Genomic DNA, 20916 nt, shown 5'->3' on the forward strand with positions numbered 1-20916 from the left:
ATACAAATCCTCAGCGTCCTTTAACCCTCGCTCTCAAGTTATACAAGTCCTCAGTGTCTTTAACCATCGCTCTCAAGTTATACACATCATCAGTGTCTTTAACCCCTGCTCTCAAGTTCTTCAAATCACCAGTGTCTTTAACCACTGCTCTCAAGTTCTTCAAATCACCAGTGTCTTTAACCACCGCTCTCAAGTTCTTCAAATCACCAGTGTCTTTAACCACCGCTCTCAAGTTCTTCAAATCATCAGCGTCTTGAACCACCGCTCTCAAGTTCTTCAAATCACCAGTGTCTTTAACCACCGCTCTCAAGTTCTTCAAATCACCAGTGTCTTTAACAACCGCTCTCAAGTTCTTCAAATCATCAGTGTCTTTAACCACCGCTCTCAAGTTCTTCAAATCACCAGTGTCTTTAACCACCGCTCTCAAGTTCTTCAAATCATCAGTGTCTTTACCCACCGCTCTCAAGTTCTTCAAATTATCAGTGTCTCTAAAACCATCACTCGTAAGTTCTTCAGTCACCAGTATCTTTTACCATCACTCACAAGTACTTCCTGGACATTTCTCCATACGTTCCTTCTCTGTTATGTGACATTGTGTTGTCCTTTTCCTGCAATAAAGTTCTTCAATAATTTCATCAAGCCTTACTGTCAGAGTCTTGTATGAGGAAGACCTATATCAGGCCATCCCTGTTCCGACCCAACTGTGGTTCCTCTTCCTTACCATCGGAAGAACCCCCGAGTTCACAACACCCCCAACCTAGGTCAGTGACAGTATACTCAGGCCTCATGGACCCGGGGGATCGGAGCCCAGAGGCAAGTACCATCCAGGACTTGGTTTCCCGAGTTCAAAGTCAGGAAGCAGCACAGGGCCAGGTGATGCATTATCTTCAGGAATTATCTGGCCGGCTGGATCAAATTCAGACTTCTCTGGCTTCAGTAGTGCCGGTCTCAGTTCTAGTACCTGCTCCAGTGGCTGGCGCTAGTAATGTTCCATCCCTCTCCGGAACCAGATCACGCCTTCAGCTCCCTACTCCTTCTCGCTATAATGGGAATCCAAAGAGTTGCCGTGGTTTTCTTAATCAGTGCGAGGTACATTTTGAACTCCTTTCATATAACTTCCCTACGGATTGGTCCAAGGTGGCATACATTATCTTTGCTGGAGGGTTCAGCGTTGGATTGGGTGTCTCCGTTATGGGAGCGATCTGATCCACTGGTTTCCAGTTACACCAATTTTATTACGTCATTCCGGAGGATCTTTGATGAGCCTTGCAAGACGACCGCTGCCTCTGCAGACTTGCTCCGTGTCCGACAAGGCTCTCGTTCAGTGGGACAGTATGTGATTAACTTTCAGACCATAGCATCAGAACTGCGCTGGAATAATGATGCCCTCCGGCTGCCTTTTGGAATGGACTCTCCGATCGTCTAAAGGACGAGTTGATCACTAGAGATTTGCCTGATTCCCTAGAACAGTTGATCTCGCTCTGTGTAAAGGTGGATCTTCGCATGCAGGAACGAGGTGGCGAACGTAGACGGTCAGATCGATCAGGGGTCCGATCTTCTCCGTCCAAGCAAACGGTTATTCCGAGTCCTGACGAGCCCATGCAGATTAATCGATCCCGGCTGTCTCCAGAAGAACGTCAGCGTCGTCGTGAGGGTGGTCTCTGTCTCTACTGTGGAGCCGCGGATCATTTTCTTAAGTTTTGCAAGCCTCGCCCGGGAAACGGGCAGTCCTAGCTTGTTCCGGAGGAGTCGAGCTAGGGGTTTCTTCTAAATCTTCTCCGTCAGTGGACTGTTTACTCTCCGTGTCTCTGTTTTCTGGGTCAATAGTCAAGCCCGTTAAGGCCCTATTGGACTCAGGGGCTGCAGGGAATTTTATTTCCCTTTCCTGTGCCCAGGATCTGGGTTTTCAGTTACGGTCGGTCGAACAACCTATTACGTTGACTGCTATTAATGGTACCCAAATTTCTAACGGTCTGATTTCAAGTTGTACAGTACCAATCAAGCTGCAAGTTGGAGCTCTGCATCAAGAACACCTGGAGTTCTTAGTGATTCGGGAGATGCCCCACGATCTGGTTCTTGGCCTTCCTTGGATTAAACTTCACAACCCTCATGTTGACTGGAGTTTGACGCAAATAACATCTTGGAGTCCATTTTGTCATTCCAATTGTCTCACTCCTGTCTACCCGCTCTGTGTATCTACCAAGTCAGATGAAGGGCTCATTCCGGAGGCCTATCGGGAGTTTTCAGACATATTCTCAGAACAGGCGGCTGACAAGTTACCACCGCATAGACCCTGGGACTGCCCCATTGAGCTCATTCCGGGGAAAATGCCACATCGGGGTCGCACTTATCCCCTATCATTACCCGAGACCCAAGCTATGTCGGACTATATCAAGTCTAATCTGCAGAAAGGATTCATCCGTCCCTCTACCTCCCCGGCGGGGGCGGGTTTCTTTTTTTGTGAAGAAGAAGGACGGAGGGCTGAGACCGTGTATTGACTACCGTGGTCTAAATGATGTCACCATTAAGAAAAAGTATCCTTTGCCGCTCATCACGGAGCTTTTTGATAGAGTTCGAGGAGCCCGAGTTTTCACCAAGCTCGATCTAAGGGGAGCTTATAATTTGATATGTATCCGACAGGGGGATGAATGGAAGACGGCCTTCAATACCAGGGACGGGCATTACGAGTATCTGGTAATGCCGTTTGGCCTCAGCAACGCCCCCGCCGTCTTCCAGGGATTCATTAATGAAGTATTTCGGGATATGCTATACCTAAGTGTAGTGGTATATTTGGATGACATTCTGATATTTTCTAAGAATCTCACAGAGCACAGAATGCAGGTCAAGGAGGTACTTCTTCGATTGCGAGAGAACCATCTTTATGGTAAGATTTCCAAATGCACCTTTGAGGTCCCTTCCATTCCATTTCTGGGTTACATCATTTCGGGCACGGAGCTTCGTATGGATCCAGAGAAACTCACTGCCATTCGGGACTGGACTCAGCCTCTTTCCTTGAAAGCGGTACAACGATTTCTGGGTTTCGCAAACTATTACCGGAAGTTCAAAAAGGGATTCTCTACCATTGTGGCACCTATCACTGCCCTAACCAAGAAGGGTTCTGACCCAAGTCATTGGTCCTCTGAAGCTGTAGCAGCGTTCGTTCAGTTGAAGGCAGCCTTTATGTCCGCTCCAGTACTTCAACAACCAAATTTTTCTAAACCATTCTTTTTGGAGGTTGATGCTTCCACGGTAGGCATAGGTGCCGTGCTTTCACAGTACGCTCCAGATGGGAAGTTACATCCATGTGGTTTCCATTCTCGCAAGTTCTCTCCTGCTGAACGGAATTACACCATTGGAGATAAGGAGCTTTTGGCAATAAAATCTGCCTTAGAGGAATGGAGATATCTTTTGGAAGGTGCTAAACAGCTAATTACAATTTTCACTGATCACAAGAATTTGCTCTACCTCAAGAAGGCCCAGTGCTTGAATCCCCGTCAAGCTAGATGGGCGCTCTTTTTTACTCGGTTCTCGTTTGTTATTAAGTACCGGGCTGGGACTTTTAACACCAAGGCTGATGCTTTATCCCGTTCCTTAACGGCTTCGGATGAGGAGAATTCCGTTGAGAGGGCTTTGATTCTCAATCCAGTTTCTATGCCAGCGGCTCCCACCGCTCTGGACCCTCCTCCTGGGAGAATGTCTGTGCCAGCTAAATTTCGACCAAGGTTGTTGCAGTGGGCTCATATTTCCAAGTTTTCCGGTCACCCTGGAGTTCAAAAGATGTTGTGGGAGTTTCTACGAAGATCTTACTGGTGGGACACTATGAAGAAGGATATTCAAGATTATGTCAGCTCATGTCCTCAGTGTGCTCAGCACAAAATTCTTCGTCTGCCACCTGCAGGGTTGTTGCATCCACTGTCCATTCCTAGAAGGCCATGGACTCATATCTCTATGGACTTTGTCACCGAATTGCCTCTCTCCAAGGGTCATAATACTGTCTGAGTAATTATTGACCGTTTCTCTAAAATGGCGCATTTTGTACCTCTGACCGGGTTACCATCAGCTCACAAGTTGGCCTTGTAATTTATCCAAGAACATTTCCGCCTGCACGGGTTACCTCAGGAAATTGTCTCTGACCGGGGGGTACAATTCACTGCAAGATTCTGGAGAGCTCTCTGTACGGCCTTACAAATAAAACTCAAGTTTTCATCCGCTTACCATCAACAAACCAATGGGCAGACTGAACACGTCAATCAAGATTTGGAGACTTTTCTCCGTGTTTATCTCTCTCCCTCGCAAGACGACTGGGTGGAACTGTTGCCATGGGCCGAGTTTGCCCATAATCATCTGTACCACTCTTCGACTGGTGAATCCCCATTTTTCATTAATTACGGATTCCATCCTCAAGTTCCAGAATTGCCCATTTGTCCTCCGGAGGATGTTCCTGTTGCAGCCTCTACTCTCCGGCACTTCAATCAAATTTGGAGTCAAGTTCATGCTAACCTCAAGAGAGTCTCCAGCCGCTATAAGTTCTTTACGGATAGGAAGTGACGAGCAGCTCCCCAGTACAAGGTTGGTGACAGGGTATGGCTCTCTACCCGCAATCTTCGGTTAAGGGTGCCCATGATGAAGTTTGCTCCGAGGTTTATTGGTCCTTACCCCGTGTTACAAGTCCAGAACCCGGTTGTCTGCAAATTGGGATTGCCTTCCCACCTCCGGATACCAAATTCCTTCCATGTCTCTCTCCTTCGCCCCCTTATTTTAAACTGGTTCCATCCAAAAACCCAGAGGCCAACCTCTGCAGCGACTGAAGCTGGAACGGACTTTGAAATTAAAGCTATTCTTGACTCTTGTTACCTCCACAAGAATCTACAGTATTTGGTGGAGTGGAAAGTTTTTGGCCCCGAGAAGAGGAGCTGGGTTAAGGCTACTGAAGTTATGGCTCCCCGACTGGTGCGGATTTTCCATTCCAGACATCCAACAAAACCTGGAAAGTGTCCGGGGGCCACTCCTGGAGGAGGGGGTACTGTCACACGCCAGAGGCGGCGTTCACCGCGCTTACCCCTGCCTGCCTGCTGGTCGGTGTTGCGGCCTTCGCCTTCGGTGGTCCACGGGCTCCGGCGTCTGGCTGGCGCGGCTCCCGGCGGTTCCCCGGGGCAGGGGCGCCGCCATGACACCCGGCATCACGTGGGCGGGGAACTGGTGACGTCATCAGACTGTTCCGCCAATCCTGCGGAGGCGGAAGATTCAAAGTCAGACGCCGGGCAGAGCCTCGGCGCCTGAGTATCGTCTTTTTCCCTGAAGTGGATGCCAGTGCTCCTGTTCTCGGCGGATCTCTCTGCAGTAATATCCCAGTGTCTCCGGCATTTCCAGGTGTCAGTTGTTGCACAGCTTCCAGCGTTCCCAGCCGCGGCTGGGTTCCACTGCACTCCAGTCACCAGTGCTTCTTGGAGTCAGCGTGGGCTGCAGGTTAAACTCCGCTCTCAAGTTTTGCAAGTTACCAGTGCCTTTACACACCGCTCTCAAGTTATACAAATCCTCAGCGTCCTTTAACCCTCGCTCTCAAGTTATACAAGTCCTCAGTGTCTTTAACCATCGCTCTCAAGTTATACAAATCATCAGTGTCTTTAACCCCTGCTCTCAAGTTCTTCAAATCACCAGTGTCTTTAACCACCGCTCTCAAGTTCTTCAAATCACCAGTGTCTTTAACCACCGCTCAAGTTCTTCAAATCATCAGTGTCTTTACCCACCGCTCTCAAGTTCTTCAAATTATCAGTGTCTCTAAAACCATCACTCATAAGTTCTTCAGTCACCAGTATCTTTTACCATCACTCACAAGTACTTCCTGGACATTTCTCCATACGTTCCTTCTCTGTTATGTGACATTGTGTTGTCCTTTTCCTGCAATAAAGTTCTTCAATAATTTCATCAAGCCTTACTGTCAGAGTCCTGTAAGAGGAAGACCTATATCAGGCCATCCCTGTTCCGACCCAACTGTGGTTCCTCTTCCTTACCATCGGAAGAACCCCCGAGTTCACAACACCCCCAACCTAGGTCAGTGACAGCTTGTTTCAATATCATTCACATGTAAAACAAACAGTAAAAGGTTATACTGTAGGCCCTATAAATGCACTTGCCAGTTCATTTTATGCCTGCTGCTAGGACATAGTATAGAACAATGGATCTTAGCCTGGGGTACAATCCCCCCCAATGGGTACTCACTGTGATGTTTAGGGATGCGCAGAATAGTATTTGTAATGTGGCATCTAGGTGATCATTAGACACATTGGCAAAGCAGTGTCCTAATGCTGGCCATACAGCAGAAGAATATTATTCCATACAGCCAACTAGTTGGCTGGTTGGAAGAATAATATGGCAGTGTGTGGGAGCAAACGATTAGCATTTGTTTGCTCCCACATGCTGAAAAACTGCAAAATAACACGTTGGATTTTCCCAACTAATCGTTCTAGTGTAGGGGGAGATTTCCCTGGCTGGTTGTTCCAGCCAGGGCAGTTCCGCCTATTTCTTCACCTATCTCTACCGATCGTGCCGTCTGGCAGCCTGAGATCCCGGTCACTGTCTGCGGCTGAGCAGTAGGAGGATCAGTGCTGCTGCATGTCAATCTCTCTCCCGAGTTGTCTGCCTCACTCCTCATGGTCTGTTATTATTACACTGAAACCCCCATCCTGCCCCTCACCCCCAACAGCAGCATCTTCAGTCTCTTCTGCCCCCCCTCCAAAACAGCAGCACCTTCAGTTGAAACCTACTGTATCCCTGTAAGTGTTAGAATATAACAAAACCATCCTGACACTCTGTGTTGTCCTTCATTGGTGACTTTATTCCAACTCCATTGTGACAAAAAGACTAATTCTAGGTGCCCAGGACACTCTAAGCGGCTTTGGATGCAATTCTGATGCAACACAAAAACTAAATTAAAAAATAGTTATGAAAGTCTGAGAATTGCTACCTGCAGTGGAAGCATCTTAGCAGGGGCGTTTTAAGAGAGGATGGGACACGCACGCAGACTCTGTTGCAGGCCCCCTCCTCTCTGGTAGAAAGTAGACTCTGGCGTAATGCCAGAGTCTACTGCGCATGCGCAGGTCTCCGGGAACATGGCGCCCACACCTTGTGCCCAGGGGACATCTCCAGTGTGCATGTGCAAAACACTCGGAAATGGCTGCGGCGGCCATTTTCCAAGTGATTTATGTCCGCACTGTAGGTCCGAAGCCGCGGGACTCCGGAGGGGTAAGTATAAACTATAGTTGCAGAGTGTGCGGTGTCGCCCCACCCAAAAACTAGGGGCCCCGTGTGCAACGCACACACTGCACCCATTATACAAACCCCTATGCATCTAAGTCATGCCACGTGACTTGCACCATATGGAGAAAAAAGGATGAGTGAATGAGGACACATCTATATGTCAGAAACATACATAAACTATATATTCTACTCTTGTTTATTCTTTTGTCTTGTTTTTAGGGCATGTATTGTCACGTTATTATGACTACCTCCAACATATGACGTTGGCAGCGCATAGCCCCTTGACAAAGCTGCGCTAGCAGCGAAACGCGTTGGTGCTAAGACTGGGACTTTCATACTGCGAGATTTACCTGCAATCCACCTATTGGGAACGGTGACCCCTTTGGGGCAATTTCTGGGAGGCAACAACATCTGGACCTTGCCACGGTTCATTCCCTCTACCAGTACCAGCACGGGACAAGCAAACCAGTGAGAGGATCTCCATTTCCAAGGAGTGCTACCTATTGGAGGACTCAATACAGTAAACTGGTAACACCGTACAAAATTTCCCTAGGATAAGGCTTCTTGCAATATACCCAGCATTTCAAGATATTTTCACTAAATTCAGCAGTGTTGATTTTTGCCCTATTTTTTAATCTTGGTATTTTTTATTAATTATTAATTTTTATCTGTTGCAACAGTAATTATATGCTAATGTGCATGAAATTGATGGTCTATGTTCTAAATAAATTTCTTATTTTATATATCTAACCAGTTATTAGCGCTGAATTGTTTTTATTCTTTTCTGTTTCTAATAAGGGTCTAACTAGCCCTTTCATTCAGCAGCTTGAGGATCCACAACAATTGTCAGCGCCATCCTACCTTGGTAGTTTTCTTTACAGCCCCTGAAGTACGTCACGTGTCGTGCGCTGGCTTGGTGGGTATATAAGGTGTGTGATAGGCCGTCTGCACACTTATCACTTGTTGCTGTGATGGGTAAAAGGGGCAATTTATTCAAGTTGCAAAAAGAAATGATTATCAGCTTTCGGGCCAAGGGTGGCAGTATTTCTGAAACGGTGCAATTTATGAACTGTTTGTGTGCTGCTGTGGTGAAGGTGTATTCCGACTGGACAAATGGCACCATTGCGAATAACCGGCGTGGAACCACGTGCCATTGATGTGAGAGGTGAACGTTGGCTCACCATCATAATGAACCTGAGGGCTACCAGACGTGTGTCTAAAACGACAGTATAGCCCATCTAGCTCCTGTCCGTGCTGCACACAGCGGTTACTCTGGCTCTTAGCTGGTGGTCATAATAATGTGACTCGACCGTGTATATAGCAATGCCTAAACATTGTCTATTGACAAAAATATATATTTAATAATTTTGCTTTGCAAATGTTGGATTTACAAATAAAGCAAATGGACAGCCAAGGGGTACTCAGGTGACAATGATTGAAAAGCTTATAGACCAACGTGCGATTACAACTCTGTGCAAACATCAGACTGAGGGTGAAACGAGGCTCTTAGCCACATGTAATACCAGGGAATACCCCATGGCAAAATATGTACTGATATTCATTTAAATATTTTGTTTTGCAACATGACATTTAAATTTCACAAATAGGTACAATCAATGCTGTCATTAGGATGGTGCAGACCTTTTTGGGGTCTGTAAGCCGAATCTGGTGTCTACGTGATGCCCCTGGACACAATGAGCCTTGATTCAGAGATGTAGGCTAATGCTACCACAGCTGCTAATGTGTACTATGTAAAAATATGCAATCACCGCAGCCGCCTGGATTTGCATTAATATGGTATTCGGTGGCTTTGCGAGTCTCAGCGGCTGAGTACAAAGACATTGCCCCGATTACAAATCAGTCAAATTTCTGAGTAGCCCAGAAAATGGTCAGGACACCTGTAAATGCCCCCAAATGGTCCCTGTCAATCATTCTCTAATAAAACTTTCTGCTACCGTCGGCGCAAAGCCATTGCGAGTTATGCGCAGTGCTACTTAAACACATGCGCAGTCAGTCGATAATCTACTGCATTAAAATCGGGTTTGTGTCCATTTCTGAATCAGGCCCAATGTTAGCTGCTTTCCTGCACCTTCACAGATTCATAAAGGAAACCTAAAATTTGCCACAATTTTTGCAGCCCTACAGTCGACACCAACTGTAATTGCTATCCCCTGCAATAACAAACTACGGCAAAAATTAAACATTTTTAAAAAGCATATGAAATCATCAAGCCTGGAGAAGTGATAAAGCAGTGATAAGCGCAAGGTGATAACGCACCAGCCAATCAGCTCCAATATGTAAATTGACAGGAGCTGACTGGCTGGTGCGTTACCTTTCACTTATCACTGCTTTATTACTTCTCCAGGCTTAATACATCTGCCCCATTGACATAAAACATTTGGATAGTTTATTAGAGCCCAAAAAATATTTCCAAAGAAATACTGAGCACAAATACATGTATAAGTGAAATAAGAATTTCACAGTAATTGAATATGGAGTTTATTTTGTAGCATATCTGAACGTAATATTCATCTCTTTTATAACTAGAAGTGCGGACAAAAGAAAACTGATGCCACAGTGTGTTTTCAAAATACATTAGCAGAAGATGATAAAGTAACTATCCTAGCCCGCATTTTGTTTTTTTTCTAAAGAAAAATATTTATTATTCTCATTTAAGAACAGGTCAACTATTTACAAGCACGTTGTTATATTTTACTGTGGCAGGTATTACCGTTTCATCTACAGGTCAACATATCATTTAGTATAAAATGTCTTTCTTTCACTTCGAGGCTGCTCTTCAATTTCTCATCTGTCAGTGTATTAGGAGCAGTGGACCATTAGATACTCTATACATCACCTCTGCTGTGGCATGAAGTGAACAAGGCAAAACAAATCCTAACTGATCTCACGGGATAAGGTCATCCCTGTGGGGGCATTTATTTTGGTTCCAAAATGCAACCAGCATTAAGAAGATGATTAAGCATACTCGGGGTGACAGGGAAAACAATCTATTTGTAGAAGAATTTTAATAAGAATCAAATGCATAACCTCAGCAGTCATAGGTACAATTATCTTATATAATCTCAGCCTGATCAGTTATTTGTCTATATTATAAAATACATGATTGTTCTAAACTCTTACTCACTGTTTATATACTGTGTCTGAATTATTATCATTACTGCTGTTATTACCATTATGTTTTACTTGTTATCACATTATGTTTTATTTATATGGTGCCACCAAGTAAACGTAACGTTGTACAAGGAAAATGAGAAAAGGCGTGAAAAATATTACAAGGTTCAAAAAGATAGTACATGGGGAAAAAAAGAAAACCAGACAGTGAAATAGTAATACAAATTACACAAGTTGTTAACAGTAGCACTGATTGACCCAGGGCCCTGGGAAAGGGGGGACATACAGGATCAGGGCCGCTGACTGTGATTGGTAGCACTCTGGAGACAAGGATAATGCAGGGTGAGAGCCAACGTAGTGGAGAGCCATGCTTGTGTGGCATTACAGATGTGTTTGCAGGCCACGTCTTCATGTACATTGGTAAACAGTCTGATAGTGCAGCGTGAGTTCCAGAGATGGCGAACAGCATGGGAGAAGTCTTGGACGTGGGAGGAGGTAATCAAGAGGAACTAAATATGTAAGGCAACCAGAAGAAAAATGCAATGCAGCAGCTATTGTTGGGGAGGAGGGTCAGGTAAATTATCTTAGCTTAGGTGTACGAGAGCAAGCAGAGGCAAAATGACACCTGTCAATCATGGCATCATGCCGCAAATGGCTGGGCTCTGATTGTGCACCCAAGATAGAACAGCCACACCTTCTCAGTACGGCTGCAACTTCATCAGAGGGCACCTGGCGTGCAAAGCCAAAACCCACACTCTTGGCCATGACCATTGACAGCCCTACCCTCCAGCTTCTGTAATAACCAACTCTGCTCCACTTTTCATTTATGTGTCCACCCATAGCCACTCTAGAATGAAAGTTCTTGGGCGCAGGGCCTTCTCATACTCTACAGACTCTGTTGTCTCTGCATAATTACATAATCTGCAGATCATATGTTTATTTGGAAAGGACGGAGTGAACTTGTTTGTATTTGTCCTGTCTGATCACCTAGGTATAGCCGTGGGGCCACCTGCCTACTAAGGTATACTAGCTGAGGCATTCCTGATACACTTGGCAAGCCTTGTTGACCACCCAACCTCTCCAGAATCTAGGCCTGCATAGAATGAGTGCTTCAAGTTAGTTAAAATATTCTGGTGACTGGCCAGTCCCTTAGGCGGAAGCCTGGAACGCATAACTAATGAGCCATCCTTCAGCCCATACAACTTCTGTGAAGCCTGGCAGCACTAGAAGAAGTTAATTATTTAAAAAAAACACCAAAAACATGTGCATCCAAGGGCTTACTCTGTGTGGCAGCATAATGATGTATTAATTTGGCAGTTTGTGAAGGTAAACAAGTACATGTGTAATTAGTACTTGCAGTTTTGGGTATTGCTGATGAAGCAGATTCCATTAGGTGAGTGCAATATTAGTGATAGTCTGCCATGGGGCCCTCTCAGTTCTAGTTACAGCTCTGGAGAAATGTACATTTACATTACAAACATAATGATCATTGAATGTACTAGATTATTTAATTTTTATCTAAAACTTCATTTCACCTGCAATGCTTTTATGTCTTCTTTTAAACCAAAAATCTCCCTTTCCTTTGTTTCTGCAGCCAGCTGAAATCGTCCCTTAAGTGAAAAAATAGTAGTTAGCAAATTAGTAGACAGTTAGTTAACAGAGATATGAGCCCATTACAATAACACCAAATTAATCATTAGAGAAGAGCCACAAGTAAGAACGGGTGCAGGGTTCCACAAAAAAGGAAGTTTTTTTTTAACATAATAGTTTCTCCTGAAATATGTGATGAATGTTGCATGCATTGGAATATGCTGCGTTATATAAGAAACTTAATAAATAAATAATAAATACTTGGCTGATCTGCAAATAACAAAGGTTATAATTTGTACTAGACAGCTGAAGTAGGATAGTTGGAGACAGGGCCGCCATCAGGAGAGGAACTGCCAGGACTTGAGTCCCGGGCCCTGACAGCTGAGAACGGGCAACATACACGGTATGCAGTTTAAGAATGCCAAATTGATTTCTCACAAATATTTAAAATGCCCGCTCTAATATATATTGTAAATGCCTGCATCTCTTATTACCATATCCCATGAATGTGCGCTATACATCGCAAAACACTGCATCCCATAAGAGAAAACAATACACCCACACATTATCTGAGTTTCAAAGCTCATTGATGTATATATTTGTTATTAAAAGGATATAGATTCAATATATATTACAAAGTACAGTATACCTATAGTTACATGATTACAACTCACACAGTAAGCAGTTAATACATAAAGTTACATACAGTTACATGCCAGCATACAATACCATTATCCTTAAGTTATATAAATTCGTCTTTCCATATCACTCTCTCTCTCTCTCTCTCTCTCTGTAAATAAATACAGGAACTGATCTGCCAGCAAGTCCATCATCGTCTCAGACCTTGCAGCCACTAACTTCCTGTGTGGTCAATATGTTATCTAGTTTCTGGGGGAGGGATTCACGATGAGTCACCAGTTCCTTTGTATATGCTGAACAGGTTCAGCCTTGGGGATGTCCAAAGGGGCTGGCCTGAGTTTCCTGTTCATTACCTGTTTGGAGTATCTATTGTTCTAATAAAAGTGATTTTAGCTTTTATACATAGTAACATAGTATCTGAGGTTGAAAAAAGACAATTGTCCATCGAGTTCAACCTATTTGTGGTCTCCTATGCATGATGATTTGACTAAAATTTCTGACTGATGCTGCTGCCAGCCGTTGCATTTTATCCCTATTTATAGTAACTATAATGCATGACTATGCACCATACCCCTGGATATCCTTATCCATTAGGAATTTATCTAACCCATTCTTAAAGGTGTTGACAGATTCCGCCATTACAACTCCCTCAGGCAAGGAATTCCAAACACGTATTGTCCTTACCGTGAAAAAGCCTTTACGCCGTATTGTGCGGAATCGCCTCTCCTCTAACCTGAGCGAGTGTCCACGAGTCCTCTGTGTTGATCTAACCAAAAACAGGTCCCACGCAAGCTCTGTGTATTGTCCCCTTATATATTTGTAGATGTTGATCCCCTCTTAGTCTCCGCTTTTCCAATGTAAACATGCCTAGTCTTTCAAGCCTTTCCTTGTATTCCATCGTCTCCATGCCCTTAATTAGTTTGGTCGCCCTCCTCTGAACCTTTTCTAGCTCCAGGATATCCTTTTTGTAGTACAGTGCCCAGAATTGTACACAGTATTCAAGGTGTGGCCTCACTAGTGATTTATATAATGGGAGTATAATACTCTCGTCCCTAGCATCAATACCCCGTTTTATGCATGCTAATATCTTATTAGCCTTCTTTGCTGCAGTCCTACTTTGGGTACTACTGCTTAGTTTGCTATCTATGAGGACACCTAAGTCCTTTTCCAGTACAGAATCCCCTAACATATAATCATAACTATTTGTTGCAATGTCCTACAACTTAATAACAAGTATCAAATGAATCCACACATTAATCTGGTCGTTTCAATAGTAAACATGACCGGTCTATCTTGTTTCGTTCAAATAATACACATTCATGACATTACTTCATTAGATAATTTTAAATCATCATGATGTCTGGCGCTTGATATTATTATAATTATGTACTGTATGAAATAAGTGTCAAATCCATCTCTGTGGCATGTCCGTGTAAATGCGCGTGTTACCATATATTGCTGTGCTCGCTGCGCGTATTTGCAAGTATAGCGACTTATATGTGTGTAGTGGTACTGCCGTATAAATCCAGTCCAGTGGTACTGCCATGTAAGTTCAGTGATACTGCTGTATAAGTCCAGTGATACTGTCGTATATGTCAAGTGGTACTGCCGTATAAATCCAGTGGTACTGCCGTATAAATCCAGTCATACTGCCGTAAAAATCCAGTCATACTGCCGTATATGTCCAGTGGTACTGCCGTATAAGACCAGTCCAGTGATACTGCTGTATATGTCTAGTGGTACTGCCGTATAAGTCCAGTGATACTACCGTATAAATCCAGTGATACTGCCATATATGTCCATTGGTACTGTCGTATAAGTCCAGTGATACTGCCGAAAAATCCAGTTATACTGCCGTATATGTCAAGTGGTACTGCTGTATAAGTCCAGTGATACTGCCGTATAAATCCAGTCCACTGGTATTGCCGTATAAGTCCAGTGATACTGCCGTATATGTCCAGTGGTACTGGCATCTAAATCCAGTCCAGTGGTACTGCAGTATAAGTCCAGTGATACTGCCGTATAAGTCCAGTGATACTGCCATATATGTCCAGTGATACTGCCGTATAAATCCAGTCCACTGGTACTTCCGTATACATCCAGTCCAGTGGTACTGCCATATAAGTCCAGTGGTACTGCCGTATAAGTCCAGTGATACTGCCATATAAATCCAGTGATACTGCCCTATATGTCCAGTGGTACTGCAGTATAAGTCCAGTCCAGTGATTGTGCCGTATATGTCCAGTGGTACTGCCGTATAAGTCCAGTGAAACTGCCATATAAGTTCAGTGGTGCTGTCCTCTACTGAATATTATTTACTCCAAATAAAGGGGTTATTAATATTTAATCCAAATAATATTTACAGGGTTTTCCCTGTGCGGTGTAGAGGTACGCTCTCCTGTGCTGCATTTTGATATATAACTCCAGAAAAATAATGGAGAACAAATATTTCGAGGATAAAATAAGGAAAGATCAAGAACCACTTCCTCCTACTGCTACTGCTGTTGCTGCTGGGAGTCGATCGTCAACCCAGGGGGGAAGTCATACTGTTGCAAAGCGGATTACTGAGTCCTTGACAGCTATGTTGGTGTTAGACGTGCATCCGGTGTCCACCATTAGAGCAGTAGGACTGCAGTGCCAACCCTAGATGGGCCAGGTGTTTGTGCCGCACACTTGTGTCACTTAGTTTCGTCATACAGCTACCTCATTGCACCTCTTTTACTTCTTTGCATGATGTGCTGTTTGGGGCCTAGTTTTTGAAAAGTGCCATCCTGTCTGCCACTGCAGTGCCACTCCTAGATAGGCCAGGTGTTTGTGCCGCACACTTGTGTCACTTAGCTTAGTCATACAGCTACCTCATTGCAACTTTTAGGCCTAAAAACAATATTGTGAGTTGTTCAGAATAGACTGGAAATGAGTGGAAATTAATGCTACTGAGGTTATTAGTACCGTAGGATCAAAATTAACCCCAAATTCTGTGATTTTAGCTGTTTTTATGTGTTTTGTTTTTTTTCAAATTTCATCCAGATCCAAAACCAAAACCTGAAAGGGTGGTTTTGGCAAAACCAATCCAGATCCAAAACACGAGCAGGGATCCAGTTCCAAACCAAAACACAAAACACGAAAAGTGCCCGCCGTAGATGAGATACGATATAAATAAACGTATCCTTGGGTTTGCTCTTGCTCTTGTGGGTCATTCCGAGTTGTTCACTCGCTAGCAGTTTTTAGCAGCCGTGCAAACGCATAGTCGCCGCCCACGGGGGAGTGTATTTTCGCTTTGCAGGAGTGCGAACACCTGTGCAGCAGAGCGCCTGCAAACACATTTTGTGCAAAACAAGACCAGCCCTTTAGTTACTTATCCTGTGCGATGATTGCTGCGACGAGTGACACGATAATGACGTCAGATACCCGCCCAGCAAACACCCGGCCACGCCTGAGTTTTTCCAAACACTTCCAGAAAACGGACAATTGACACCCATAAACGCCCTCTTTCTGTCAATCTCCTTGCGTTCAGCTGTGCGCTTGGAACCGTCGCTAGAACCAGTGCAAAACCACAAAGGACTTTGTACCCGTACGACGCACATGCGCATTGTGGGGCATACGCATGCGCAGATTAGCCGTTTTTTTCACTGATCGCTACGAAGCGAACAACGGCAGCTAGCGATCAACTCGGAATGACCCCCATTGTCTGATCATAATATTACACTTTACTTATGTATAGACATGAAACATCAAACGTAAAATATTATTGCCCTTATTTATCAATGAGTGATAAATTTCACTGTGAGCAGAGGCGGATTGGCCATAGGGTCTACAGGGAAGATTCCCGGTGGGCCGACGCACCCGCGGGGCCTGTTTTGTTTGAGGACATGCGGTCCTAGTTATAGACATAATGAATAAGAAGCCAAACAATTTGCATATATGAAAATGACTTTGCCACTTAGCCTGTGATTGCAGATGATCTAGTGTATGCCCTGTCTGCCTGCTTGGCTGACATATAAGATTGAGTGAATAGTGATTGGGATACGGTTGGTGTAATAAGCAAGAAAATATATCTTTCTAAAGAATTATATAGTTTCCTAAATTCTGAAGGTGTATCATGTGTATCATATAATGTGCTCATAATAATAGGATTTGACTTACCGGTAAATCTATTTCTCGTAGTCCGTAGAGGATGCTGGGGACTCCGTAAGGACCATGGGGAATAGACGGGCTCCGCAGGAGATAGGGCACTTTAAGAAAGCTTTGGATTCTGGGTGTGCACTGGCTCCTCCCTCTATGTCCCTCCTCCAGACCTTAGTTAGAGAAACTGTGCCCAGAGGATATGAACAGTACGAGGAAAGGATTTATGTAACCTAAGGGCGAGATTCATACCAGCCACACCAGTCACACCGTATAACCTGTGATAAACTACCCAGTTAACAGTATGAACAAGTAACATAGCCTCGGTTCAATACCGACCAACTATAACATAACCCTTATGTAAGCAATAACTATATACAAGTCTTGCAGAAGAAGTCCGCACTTGGGACGGGCGCCCAGCATCCACTACGGACTACGAGAAATAGATTTACCGGTAAGTAAAATCCTATTTTCTCTAACGTCCTAGAGGATGCTGGGGACTCCGTAAGGACCATGGGGATTATACCAAAGCTCCCAAACGGGCGGGAGAGTGCAGATGACTCTGCAGCACCGATTGAGCAAACAGGAGGTCCTCCTCAGCCAGAGTATCAAACTTATAGAACTTTGCAAAGGTGTTTGACCCCGACCAAGTAGCAGCACGGCACAGTTGTAGTGCCGAGACACCTCGGGCAGCCGCCCAAGAAGAGCCCACCTTCCTAGTGGAATGGGCCTTAACCGATTTATGCAATGGCAATCCTGCCGTAGAATGCGCCTGCTGAATCGTGTTACAGATCCAGCGAGCAATTGTCTGCTTTGAAGCAGGAGCGCCAACCTTGTTGGCCGCATACAGAACAAACAGAGCTTCAGTCTTCCTGATCCTAGCTGTTCTGGTCACGTAAATCTTCAAAGCCCTGACCACATCCAGGGACTCGGAGTCCTCCAAGTCCTGTGTAGCCACAGGCACGACAATAGGTTGGTTTATATGAAAAGATGAGACCACCTTGGGCAGAAATTGAGGACGAGTCCTCAACTCTGCCCTATCCACGTGAAAAATCAGGTATGGGCTTTTATATGATAAAGCCGCTAATTCCGAAACACGCCTTGCAGAAGCTAAGGCCAACAACATGACCACTTTCCAAGTGAGGTATTTCAACTCCACTGTTTTGAGTGGTTCAAACCAAGGTGACTTGAGGAAACTTAATACCACGTTAAGATCCCAAGGCGCCACCGGAGGTACAAAGGGAGGCTGAATATGCAGCACTCCCTTCACAAAAGTCTGTACTTCAGGAAGAGAAGCCATTTCTCTTTGAAAGAAAATGGATAAGGCCGAAATTTGGACCTTTATGGACCCTAATTTTAGGCCCAAATTCACTCCCGTTTGAAGGAAGTGAAGCAGACGGCCCAAATGGAACTCCTCCGTAGGAGCAGCTCTGGCCTCACACCAAGAAACATATTTCCGCCATATACGGTGATAATGTTTCGATGTCAGATCCTTCCTAGCCTTGATCAGGGTAGGAATGACCTCCTCCGGAATCCCTTTTTCAGCTAGGATCCGGCGTTCAACCGCCATGCCATCAAACGCAGCCGCGGTAAGTCTTGGAAAAGACAGGGCCCCTGCTGCAGCAGGTCCTGCCTTAGAGGAAGAGGCCACGGATCTTCAGGCGCAACTCTTGCAGATCCGGATACCAAGTCCTCCTTGGCCAATCTGGAACAATGAGAATTGTTCTGACCTATCTTAGTCTTATTAATCTCAACACCTTGGGTATGAGAGGCAGAGGAGGAAACACACAGACCGATCTGAACACCCATGGTGTCACCAGAGCGTCTACCGCTACCGCCTGAGGGTCTCTTGACCTGGCGCAATACCTCTTTAGCTTTTTGTTGAGACGGGACGCCATCATGTCTATTTGAGGCAGTCCCCACCGATCCACGATCTGTGTGAAGACTTCTTGATGAAGTCTCCACTCTCCCGGATGCAAGTCGTGCCTGCTGAGGAAGTCCGCCTCCCAGTTGTCCACCCCCGGGGTGAACACTGCTGATAGTGCGCTTACATGGCCTTCCGCCCAGCGCAGAATCCTGGTCGCCTCTGCCATGGCCACTCTGCTCCTTGTGCCGCCTTGGCGGTTTACATGAGCCACTGTCGTGATATTGTCCGACTGAATCAGAACCGGTTTGTTCTGAAGCCACTCCTCCGCCTGGCGTAGGGCGTTGTAAATTGCCCTTAACTCTAGGCTTGACCAGAGTCCTTGGAAATTTCTTCCCAGTGCGACAGCCCCCCAACCTCGGAGGCTCGCGTCCGTGGTCACCAGGATCCAGTCCTGAATGCCGAACCTGCGACCCTCTAGGAGGTGAGCACTGTGCAGCCACCACAGGAGAGATACCCTGGCCCTGGGAGACAGGGTGATCCGTTTCTGCATATGTAGATGGAACCCGGACCATTTGTCCAATAGGTCCCATTGGAAAGTCCTCGCATGGAACCTGCCGAAGGGGATGGCCTCGTATGAAGCCACCATCTTCCCCAGAACCTTTGTGCAATGATGCACAAAAACCTTTTTTGGCTTTACAAGGTTCCTGACCAGGGCTATGAGCTCCTGAGCCTTCTCCACTGGAAGAAAAACTCTTTTTTGGTCTGTGTCTAGAATCAGGCCCAAAAAGGTCAGACGCGTTGCAGGTACTAGCTGGGATTTCGGTAAATTGAGAATCCAGCCGTGCATCTGCAACGTCTTCACGGACAGAGACACGCTGTCCAGCAACTTCTCCCGAGATTTCGCCTTTATAAGGAGATCGTCCAAGTACGGGATAATTGTGACTCCCTGCTTGCGCAGGAGCACCATCATTTCCGCCATTACCTTATCTAAGGTGTCCATCTCCGTAGATAAGGAGTCTGCCCATGCCACGACAGCACTACAAACCCAGGCCGACGCCATGGCCGGCGTAACTATAGTTCCTGAATGTGTGTAAATGTGCTTCATGGTAATTTCCTGCTTGCGATCAGCAGGATCCTTGAGGGAAGCAGTATCCGGAGAAGGCAGTGCCACCTTCTTGGATAAGCGTGTCAGCGCCTTGTCTACTTTAGGCGCAGATTCCCATCGTATCCGATCCTTCTGTGGAAAAGGATACGCCATGAGAATCCTTTTGGGAACATGGAGTCTCCTATCCGGAGATTCCCAAGCCTTTTCGCATAATTCGCTTAGCTCAAATGAGGACGGAAACGTGACCTCAGGCTTTTTCCCTTTATACATGTGAACCCTCGTGTCAGGGACAGGGGGTTCCTCCGTGATATGCAAAACCTCTTTTATGGCAATAATCATATACCTAATACCTTTTGCCACCTTCGGCTGTAATTTTGCATCCTCATAGTCGACACTAGAGTCAGTATCTGTGTCGGTATCTGTGTCAGCGACCTGGGATATGGGGCGCTTTTGAGACCCTGAAGGTCCTGGCACCACAGTGACAGGCACGGACTGGCTACCTGACTGATCCCTAGCTTCAGCCTTGTCTAATCTTTTATGCAGGAGATTTACATTTGCATTCAAGACATTCAGCATATCCACCCAGTCCGGTGTCGGCATTGCCGACGGCGACCTGACATTCAAGCACTCCCCCTCCACATTAAGCGAGCCTTCCTCATCAAACATGTCGACACACACGTACCGACACACTGCACACACCCAGGGAAACTTTTTCTGAAGACAGTATCCCCTGAAAGGCCCTTTGGAGAGACAGAGAGAGAGTATGCCAGCACACACCCCAGCGCAACAACCTGGAGACCAACACAGAATGCTTTTCCCCAGCAGCGCTGTATTATACTTTATTCCGCCAATTATGTGCCCCCCCCCCTCTCTTTTTAAACTCCCTTCACAGTGTGTAAGCAGGGGAGAGTCCGGGAAGCTTCCTCTCAGCGTTCTGTGGAGAGAGAAATGGCGCTGGTGAGTGCTGAGGGAGAAGCCCCGCCCCCTCGGCGGCGGGCTTCTGTCCCGCTCAAAATCGTGTAAAATGGCGGGGGCTCAATTATATACATGTACAGTGCCGGGCTGTACATGCATATAACTGTTTGCCATCTAAGAGGTGTTATTATTGCTGCCCAGGGCGCCCCCCCTGCGCCCTGCACCCATACAGTGACCGGAGTGTGTGAGGTGATGTGGAGCAATGACGCACAGCTGCAGTGCTGTGCGT

General features: G+C 45.6%; 1 protein-coding gene across 3 annotated transcripts in view; it reads right to left on the minus strand.

Moving 5' to 3' along the window:
• CCDC73 (coiled-coil domain containing 73) overlaps positions 1–20916 on the minus strand; it is a 410197-nt gene that overhangs the window by 228003 nt on the left and 161278 nt on the right. For all 3 annotated transcript variants that reach the window (XM_063944472.1, XM_063944471.1, XM_063944473.1), the window contains one exon: positions 11925–11999. In XM_063944472.1, the coding sequence (XP_063800542.1) occupies positions 11925–11999 (75 nt within the window). The remainder of the gene's footprint in view (positions 1–11924; positions 12000–20916) is intronic.

The sequence above is a fragment of the Pseudophryne corroboree genome, chromosome 11 (genome assembly GCF_028390025.1).
Source record: "Pseudophryne corroboree isolate aPseCor3 chromosome 11, aPseCor3.hap2, whole genome shotgun sequence".
Lineage (NCBI taxonomy): Eukaryota > Metazoa > Chordata > Amphibia > Anura > Myobatrachidae > Pseudophryne > Pseudophryne corroboree.